Genomic DNA, 10,393 nt, shown 5'->3' on the forward strand with positions numbered 1-10,393 from the left:
ACACATTTTATTTGATAAAATATAACGGGAGGTAGACCATAGAACCTATAATGCATCTTTCTTTCTTCTTTCATCTTATATTTCTTTGAAATAAAACAACCAAATGATGTTGATAAGTTTATTTAACATGAAAACAAACATGCATGTACATTTTTGAAATGTTATTACATTCTGTTATTCATAAAGTGCAAATATATGCTGCTGTGAATGATTAAACAAAATATTATTATGAACTAAAGCCGAGTGCAACTTAAAATATCTTCGAATGGGACGGACTGTAATTTTAAAGGTTGTTGTGGTACCATAGACCTTAGTATATTATTTGGCTATGGATGGGGACTTTGTAAGCAGTCTTTTTGATTCCTCAGTTACCAATTTCATTGAAGCTAAAGTAAAAACACAAGAATAAAAAGTAACCAATGTTGAATTTACTTCTATATTAAATTAAAAGAATGTAACTTCTTTCGTTAATCGTACTGCTTAGTAATTTGACACGTATTTGTATGGATATCAGTATAAATTACCATCATACAGTATTTTTTTTATACAGATAATTGCATAGTAACGTGATATGTAAGAAAATATAGTGAGAGTACATTTATATCTTGTTACTTCAGCTTTTGTATTCAATTTCGATCCATAAATTCCAGTAATATTCCATAAACAACTTTTCCGGAGTTGCAAAGGCATCATAATCACAGTAAACTATTTTATACAACGAAAGGTATTTCGTTTTAATATTAAGGCAATTATAAAAACTGAAAATGAAAACAGTTGACTATCGTCACAGTCTAATGCCACTGCATTGCAAAATAAATGAGGCAGTAACTTATTATTTTATATTTAAAAAATAAATAAACAATGCGCTGATCTGTTAGCGTAATACTAAAACGTTAGTATATAAAGTATCCCATAACAAAACAACATACACAATAAAGAGAGTAACTAGTAATTTCGAGCTTTCTAAATTTTCAACATTACGGTTATAAAAAATACTTAAACCCGAGAGAGTACCAAGTGATCACAGATTCTGAAAATTCCGTTCTTATTAGTACAAAAGTAACCAATATTGAAACGGATTCACCTATTAACTACACACAGTTTGAAAATCTGATACTTGCCCATAACAATATTTATATAATTACCGGATGTAATTGATTTTATTGACTTTTAAAACACATGAGCATGTACCAGTTTTCTATTAGCCTAAAAGACCAAGGATATGCTAGTACATAATATCTACTACAGCTACATAAGAACATTTGAAGGCCAGTACAGTAACTAGATAATAAAAATGCATATTTTGCTTTGGCAATTAGGAAAGAATGTCATCAAACATCACTTTAGTTACTTGTATAAAATATAAATAAAATTTAAACTCGTTAACTATAAGAGTACTGGCGTTCAAATGTAACAGATGGAAGTAACATGACGGTTGGTTCATGGAAATATTTTCTTTTATAATATGGAATAAAAGTAATTTCACCTATTGTCACCTCCGTCACTATTTACTGTATTGAACACATAGCCATGATTGTAGTGAGCGTCAGGTGCCGAAATTTTTGTTTCACCAAAAAGACCCTGTTACATATCAAGCTACAAATATACTAAGCTTATAATATCAATACAATCATGCCCCAGATCGACTAAGAGATGCGTCGAGGCCTAAATTGACCGCCTACACTAGGGTTAGAGACATCATAACAATATAATATACGATTACCCTTACGACGATTATGCTTATTAAGCTATAAGAATACAAGCTTCAATATTAAAGCGAAACGCAACAACTATCGACTTGAGTCGTATAAAAAATCGTTATAAAACATAAGTTTTTAAGCTTGGATATGGTTTATTTCCACTTATGCAAAATAATTAATAATAATAAACAAAAAACTTAAGGCCTGCCCAACCAGGTTACAAATAGAGATCCAAACGTTAACTAGGAAGATACAACCATCGTATGCTCAAAATATCTTATATTCAATGGTCCGGAACTACAGTTAAATTTTTATGAATGTTGGATTTTTGTTTAAGAATCACATTTCACAAAAATAGTTTTACAAACAATTCTGTTCTTTCGTAAACAGATAATAAACAACTAAGAAAATACAATGTACTATAGTTTTATTGTATTTTAATTTAGAATGCTATTTATTGTAATATTTTAATTCCATTTGCAATTATGCTGGTCTTTTTAATTTAAATACAGATCAAAACTTGAAACAATGGAAAATATCACGATAAAATAAACTGAAATTCTGCAATATTTCCCTATCTAAATTTTAAGGTCGATATTTCATTCGTAACATTGTGACCGAACCACACGGGACCTGTTTCTATATCTTATCACTATTTTTCTCAAACCTTCCTTATAATGTTAGACAAAACTTGAACAAGCGTGTAAGTTTTTTTTTCATACAGATAAAATATAGAAACTGGTCTTAAAAATTAACTGTAGATTTTGTAAATGTAAATAAATTGACGAAACACAAATTTCTCTCACAAAGCGCAAATTAAAACAACGCAATAGTTCAAAATATTATGTACTTTTATGACTGAGGTTCGGAACACATTGCGGTGTGGTATTTGTTTCACAAATTCGGGTGAGCTATATTCGATGCGTAAATTTAATCGTGGATCGGTTAAAAACACATCAATTAGAAAAAAAAAACAATCAATATGGTTTACCCGCGTTTGTAACGTGTTTTTTATACAGTAAACGTAAATACTGAGGTAAAAGCACTGACTTCAATTATAATAATACACTGGGCTTGCTATTAATGAAATAAAAAAATGTAAAGAAATGTATCATCTCAAAAATTTTCAGTTTAGAGCGCCAAATAAGGCAATTTGTGTGAAAGATGCAAAACTGAATAAAAGTAAATACGAAATTTCAAAGATAATTAATTTAATAGCCCAGCGAAGTAGTACAATGAAGGTCAGTGGGTAAAAGAGACGAATTTAATTTTACGTAATAAGTTTGCATATTTAAAATAATGCGATCAAAATAAGAATAGGAATGTTCCAGATAAAATAAAAATTGTATTAAGTCAATCAATAAAAATTGTATTTTCAACATGATTAACAGAATACAATTAAGGCTGTGCAATAAGAAGTTATATTATATTATGCAGTATATCTGAAATTCCCATTATTTTCTTGATCGCATTGACAGCGTTCTCGTGAGATGATTTCGTTACCATATTATTGTATATAATATCTTCGACATAAAGCGCATAATCACTGATTATCACTCTGTCTTGACAATTTAAAGCTTCGCATTGATTAACAGATTCGATGTACATACATTCAATTTTTAAAACTATAATCGATTTTCACTTTTAAAATAGCGGAATAACACACAAACTGCAATTTCTAGAGTTGATAAAGAGTTAAAAAATAAACCGCAGTAGGATTATATTCTAAACAAATACATATGATTTAAAAGCTCGTAAAAGTTACAATAAATTTCCATAATACATTCCAACCTAAAAAAATTTCACAAAAAAATTTGATAACCACTACCACTTCACAAATTAAAAAAAAAAAACAAAATCATCTCACGCGAGCGCTCACAACTACCAAGTACAGAGTATACAACGTGACGTTCACTTGAACTCGCCGCGCACGAACGCGTCCATGACCTTGGGCACGTGCTCGTCGACGCCCACTATGTCGAGCACGCCCTCGTGGGTGCCGTCTGTTGTGCCCACGCGGTGGGACGCGAGAGACAGCACGATTAGCCTGCAAAAATAATTTTTTTATAATTATTAACACATTATATTAATTAAGAGGGAAGTTTTTGATTGTGAATTTCTTCGGTTTATAATTGGAACTGGTTGGAATTGGAATTGGTTTATAATTTGAAAACTACTTTCGATTACGAAAATTGTGTCAACAGTAGAATAAGTACATTATTCTTGGGTCTATAGGGATTTTAAAGCATGGCCTAGCATATAACAAAACAAATTATTAAGAAGCTTCTAACAATAAAAATGAAGGTGTTAACTTTTTGTAATTCGGAAGTAACGCAGAAGTTGAACTTCTATATTAAAATGAGAACTTTATGTATAAACACAAAAGGAAATTTTATAACTAAAACACGAATTGTTAAATGAAATTTATCAGGAAATGGGACAAAATTGCTAAATTAGGGAGTGGTATAGTCAAAAGTAGCACTTACTTCGCATCCGGCACACCGACTTTAGCCCTGTAGCGTTCCAGGGCCCTAACCGGGCAATGGTCTATTATCTCCTTGTCAGCGGGGGGCGGAGGCCCATACCGACCGCCGGGTCCTCGCCCTCCACGCGCTGTGATATCCAGCTCCATGTAACGAGTGCATCGGTCAATCATGTTGATGAATACGTCAAACTTCATGTTCATCTTGCTCGCCCACTCTATTGGAGCGTCCATTTGCACGCGGCCTAGGTTCGCTTTCTGTGATCAAAAAGAAATTTGAAGATTTAATTATACATCTTTTAAATCTAGGATGGATACAGCAAATTAGTTTCCAGTATAGATATATTAAGTAAGACATATTTATTGCTTAATCCCGCTCGAAGGACCTAAACGAATTAAAATCAATATGTTATTTCCAGATAAATAAAAGCATAAGATGATAAGATTTTAGTAACTTAATGACGAAACAATCTATCATCAAAGTTTAAAATGTAATATTTACCCTGAGCACAAATTCGGCTTCCTCAATGTTGCTGAAGTTACGCTCAATGGAGACAAGATCAATGCCTTCTTCAGTGAATACGGCGATCTTAGCCTCTTGTTCACGCTTCAGTAATTGTAGGGCCAGGATAATAGCTAAAAATAAGAAAATTATTATTAACTTTAATATAATACCTTCCATTTTAATAAAAATATTATTTATGTTATTTAGATTATGGCTAAAAATAAGACATTATAATACTCTACATTCAATTTTGATCAAAGTATAATAATCTATTCCCAATTTTTTAATTTTGTGTAGTGAAAAACGCCTTTTATCTTTCGAATTTTTATTTCCTAGAAATAAGAGACATTTTTCACGTAGGTATTCCATTTCAAACCCCATAAAAACAAAAACAAAATGAAAAAATAATCCTTAAATATCTCTCATAATCACCTGCATGTCCAGGAGTCACATGTTTATTATAAAAGCACTCAGCGAACAGATGTTTCTTGCTCTCCGTCTTCTCTGTGTCTGCGTCCCCACCACCCGTGGCGGGGGTGCTTTTGGCGTTCGTCTTCTTGCCCTTCTTGGGCACCGTGTAGCTTTTGCAGAAATGACGACCTGGTTTAAAGAAATATTGATATAATAGACTAAATGATGTTGTACTGTGTTAACCCTATGTATCGCTGAAACACAATTTAGATGAAATAAAAATATAAACATTTATTCTTAAAGAAAAACATCTTTAGATAGGACTAAATAATATGATAGACATAAAATACAGTCTACAATTTTCTTCATCTCTACAAATACAGTGTTCAAGAATTATTTTACATAAATAACTGCATGAAACCTTTCATTTTTAACTGAGTGGAATTAAATCTATGTTACAAAGATAAAAAAAAATACCCTTAAACATGTGGTGTCTCATATCCAAAGTGATCAAGTAGCGAGCTTTGGTGGCGGGAGTGAGCGTCCAAGTCTGGTCTATGAGCTTGTTAAGTGCCGCAAGTACAGCTGGATTCGGTGGCTGATCGATTCCTGCGTAATTATTTATAAAATTATTATAAAACTTTATTACTTTTAAGTGATGCTGAAAAAAATAACAAGTAATATGGTAGGCTTTTGAATTGTAATAAATAAATGCAGTAAACATATTGGAACCATTGGCATTACAAACAATGCAGAAACTAGGTCAGGGTATTACAAGAAATTTTCATCTTGAAGGTCCATTGTGTGACTTAACTATTTTAATATTATTAAATAAACTTTGCAGGTATATTGAAACCAGTATTCTAAATCGCCTTACATGTATTTTACACCGTTTGAAAGCCATACATTATTTCATAAAGTAGACAATGCTTGCTGTATTCTGTTCATAAAAGGGGAATAACAAGAGAAAATTATTTTGTTCTTTCATAAGTTCTACTGCCAAAATCACAAATTTTACGCTACTTAAGCCTTTGACAAGTCGCAAGCAGCAGCTAATTTATTATGTTTATTATAATTCGCATACTCAGCATTGCATTAAAAAAGGGTTAAAAATTAAAAAAAAAAGTATTAACAATTAAAAACGACCAACCGAATCTCAAGATGGAATATTCCCTTCATAGTATTGCAACAATGGGCAATGCTCTATGTAATTGTAATAAAAACAAAAAAACTATCATGCAGGATCAATTGATCGATTTTTTGTGATACTTCCAAAAGCCGGTTTGTAATTCGTTTGTTCACATTTTTTTACCTTTACCATCAAGTCCATTACTAGTTTTTGTGGCAATCTAACAATTTTATTTCATAGTCAACTACATTGCGGTATAAGAAAAGAACGACGATGAAGCTTAAAGTTGTATGATGATAGATTATGTATTTCTTAAATTAACCAGGTTCTAAATCCTAAATTAGTTCAGTAATATATGCATGAAAGGATGATAACATACAGGAATCCAGAATTCAGGGCAATCATTAAAAATTTTGTAGTGATTGCCCAGTCCAAACATAAGCAGTGCACTTCTCTATGTAACCTACAAGTGTGCAAAGTTTTGAAATCATCTATCCATACAATTTTGTAAATTCAATAAATATATAATACACATTTTAATAATAGTAAATTAAAAACTGACCCCAATTCTTGATTTCCTTAGGGTGTCGGCGGGTGACAGTCCACTCCCAGAGCTGAGTCTTGCAGTCGAATATCTGTCGAGCGCGACGACGTTGTTGCTTCTCGAGTGCCACTTTCGCCTTTTCGAACTTCAGAGGCCTTAAGAGGGTAAAAAATTGGTCAAGTGCGAGTCAGGATCACGACACTGAAGGTTCAGTACGTCCAAAAAAAATAATTTTTTGTTGTTACAAATAAAATCTTCAATATTGATAGATGATTTGTGTTTATCAGATTTTTTATTTTCCTACCTGGTTTTCTTCTTATAGTTGCACAGAGTGATGTAAACTTCGATCGGAGTGACTGTCGATTTTTTGATGATGTCTTGATTGTTGAGGAGCGAAACCAAGATGGCTGTAGTGGTTGATTCACTGTTCAGGTAACCCATGTTGTGGATGCGTTGAATGTTATACAGCAGGTCTTGCAATTTGAATTGCGGCAGAATTGCATTCCATACCTGTGCAATGTAAAATAAAAAATTTATTAGTATAATCAAGTTCAAGTTTATATAATTATTGATCTTAAAACTCAATAATCTTCTATATTATGTTGCAATAATGTTTAGTTTGCAAATGCATGGATAAATACATTTTACATTTGATTCAATATGTAATTTTCAAGTTAGCAATGCATACAAATAACTATCCACATACCTCTTGTGACGTAAGCAAATGTCCTGGAACATGATCCAAAGTGAAGTTATTCTGTTCAGCTATGATCGCCGCCGCCACTGGATCCTCACAATGACGCATATCCTCCACCTTCTGGATGTAATCAAACACTTCCTTGGTGCCCTCAACATCGCCCAGTAGTTGCTTTGCGCGTTTCAGACCGAACAGTGCGTATTTCACCACTGCTTCTCTTGCTGCAAAGTTTTTTTTAATTAAATGTTGTATAAATATAAAGAATAAAAAGGTATACCTAATATGGGTGAAACAAAATATTCATATTATATTCGAATATGATTAAAGTGAATATGTACAACATAAATTATATAATTAATGCGAAGAAAGAATGCAATTATAATTAACTTTATAGAAAGATAACGCTATATGCATTGGATTTCTTACATGAAAAGTATTAATTATGATTTCAGCTTAGTTGCACATCTTTGGTACATGCAATGATTATGATTATAATGAACAGTTGAACACACTAATTAAAGAAGGAAATTTATTATCATATTATGCTCTCATGCTATGTTTATGGTATTAAATTTATTTTCAGTGTTTTTCTTGCAAGAAAGGCAACATTTTGTAAGTGGGTAAAAACTTGAGACCTAATATTATTTAGTTACAACTTTTTAGAATATAAACTATAAATTAAAAATCACTTCACATTACAGTTCTATCTTAGTTTGTAGTAAGTATAGTAATAATAACAACAAATAATGGAGTTTATAATATTTTCTTGTATAAAAAAATATCGATATATTTTTTTATTTACTGATATATGAAATATGTCAAGAAAATTAGCTTCATTTCATAATATACATATGTAACTTACCATGATCATTTTCAGCAATCTTTAAATGGGATTTCCGCAACAGTGTTTTGTGTGATCGGCCATGTCTCGCACGGACTCTAGTCATTTCCTTGGCAAGCTCCACGGGATCCTTGGATGTGTACCACTCCCACACATGCTTGCACCAACCTCTTCCATTACCTGATAACAAATTGCCATAAAGAAAAATTTTAAACAAAAATATAAACCATTTTGTACTTATTGTGATAGATTGTAATGCATGGGGGCTTTTAAAACTTACAAAGTAATTCTTTATAATTATAATGAATATTGGAACTTAAACTTACATTTGCTTGTACTTAAAGTTATTTGGAAATTATTAACAAGTTATCCATATTTTAATATTAAAACATCTTAGGATAGAATATGAGAATTAATTGTAGTATACCAGTATGCAGGAGCCTTGTAAACTTATTGAACTGCAACATTTCTTCCGGAGTCTTGCACACTTGCGAAGCAGCTTTGTAGGAAGCTTCCTTGACAGCACAAGAACCCAATAGAATGCACTTAGTCAAAGCAAATGCTATAGTCTCAAAACGTGTGTAACAGCCATTTTCATAAGCCTGAAAGAATTAATTTTATTGTAAATACATAAATTTATATTTATAAAATATATCACTGTTTTTCATAGAACAAAAGTTACCTTCAGGATGATGTTAACAACTTCTACATTGTTAGGATCGGTTTCAAAAACTTCATTCAATGCCGGTAATTTATCCAGTTCATAATATTTATGTGTTGTCCAACATCCCGGATAGTATCTCGGAATTTCATTTCCAGTATGTAGATATCTTGTAAGACGATTTCGTAATTTAGGATCGAGGGTAGACGACGCCGTCATTTTACGGCTTTATAAAGTAATCGTAGTTCGATATTATCGTAAGTTGTTTAAAAATGAAAACAAACACGTAAATAATGTGTACCATTCAGATACAAGATCCAGATTTTTTCTAGACGCCTTATACCTGAAAAGAAACAAAACTATATTAAAGGTAAGTGCACCATATCTTCAGTTTAGTGGTTTTTGTCGGTATTCGAGCGAAACATGTGTCAGTAGTGAAGAATTGAGGATGTGGCCAGAAAAAAATGGACAATGGAGGGGTCACTAAAGAAAAAAAATGAAGAAGTGAAGAGCAGTGGAAAAATTCAAATGTAACTATATATTAATACACACTTGGAAAACAACAGTTAATTTCCAATTACATACTTAAAATTATTGCATCTATTCATTACCTTCTTCGTTTTCACCAAAGCATCAAAAAAGTGTTTCGTAAAGTTTGACAACGATGTCAATTGTGCTATGCTTTTTTATTTTTTATATCGATTATTGATACAAGGAATTTGAAAGCGATGTCACAGCGCGATATTATTTTTTATTAAATGAAATCATAATGTTGTGTGCACAGTTGTGTGCTCAGTGCATGCTTAATCATCATAATTCCTTTATTATGACGACTATTTTAATGTCAGTTCAGCCATCAATTCCATGTTAGTTTGCGAATATCAATATTATGCTTGGACATTCGCCCACAACATTCACCCCAAAGATACCAATATTACTTACTCTGTGCCCGAAGAGAATAGGTATTAGCTAGTTCAATAAAGAAACGAATCTTCAATGGCGGCGCTTATCATTCCCTCTCGCTCACACACGGCCGTACGGTATGCAAAAAAAAAGGGAAAAATTAAATCACTAAAATGTATTTGATTTTCCCTATAATAGTTTTTATCATAAATTTACAATGACAATTATGCATTTGCGAAAGTAAATAATGTTTTATTGGAATTTGACAAAATATGTTCTTTGGGAAAAGTTGTTCAGTTTTATGGGCTTATTACAAGTATTATGGGGATTTTATTACATTCTGTATACGTAAATATGATAATTCATATATATATACACAAATACAATAACAAAAAAGTTTGTCAACAAACAATTTGAAATAATTAATAAAATAATTATCAATTTACGTTATTTTTATTTTCTTTTTTGCTGATCCTACCATCTGTCAAAGTCAGCTTTGGCCGCCATTGAAGATTCGTTT

General features: G+C 31.7%; 1 protein-coding gene across 3 annotated transcripts; it reads right to left on the reverse strand.

Annotated features, from left to right (window-relative positions):
• Window positions 1–104: 104 nt before the first annotated feature.
• On the reverse strand, window positions 105–9,648 carry LOC123701368 (60 kDa SS-A/Ro ribonucleoprotein homolog). Of its 3 annotated transcripts, none has more exons than XM_045648808.1 (12): window positions 9,582–9,648; window positions 8,992–9,313; window positions 8,737–8,911; window positions 8,331–8,489; window positions 7,478–7,689; window positions 7,076–7,281; window positions 6,790–6,926; window positions 5,576–5,707; window positions 5,120–5,287; window positions 4,685–4,818; window positions 4,187–4,440; window positions 105–3,747 (listed from the first exon to the last, which is right to left on the reverse strand). In XM_045648808.1, exons 2-12 carry the CDS (start codon window positions 9,187–9,189, stop codon window positions 3,612–3,614), a joined length of 1,911 nt encoding a protein of 636 aa, XP_045504764.1. In that variant the 5' UTR covers window positions 9,190–9,313; window positions 9,582–9,648; the 3' UTR covers window positions 105–3,611. The 3 variants fall into 3 exon arrangements, with proteins under 3 accessions (XP_045504764.1, XP_045504771.1, XP_045504780.1); XM_045648815.1 differs by having other exon boundaries at window positions 8,992–9,329; window positions 9,582–9,608; XM_045648824.1 differs by lacking the exon at window positions 9,582–9,648 and adding an exon at window positions 9,523–9,561.
• Between the last annotated feature and the right edge of the window lie 745 nt (window positions 9,649–10,393).

The sequence above is a fragment of the Colias croceus genome, chromosome 2 (assembly GCF_905220415.1).
Source record: "Colias croceus chromosome 2, ilColCroc2.1".
NCBI lineage: Eukaryota > Metazoa > Arthropoda > Insecta > Lepidoptera > Pieridae > Colias > Colias croceus.

Excerpts from the sequence above, each read along its gene's own strand:
- LOC123701368 (XM_045648808.1), bottom strand. The coding sequence starts at position 9,189 with ATGACGGCGTCGTCTACCCTCGATCCTAAATTACGAAATCGTCTTACA. Across the intron at positions 7,282-7,477 it reads ATTTGCTTACGTCACAAGAG|GTATGGAATGCAATTCTGCC; the intron begins GTATGTGGATAG and ends TACATTGCACAG. Across the intron at positions 5,708-6,789 it reads TAAGGAAATCAAGAATTGGG|GAATCGATCAGCCACCGAAT; the intron begins GTCAGTTTTTAA and ends ATAATTACGCAG.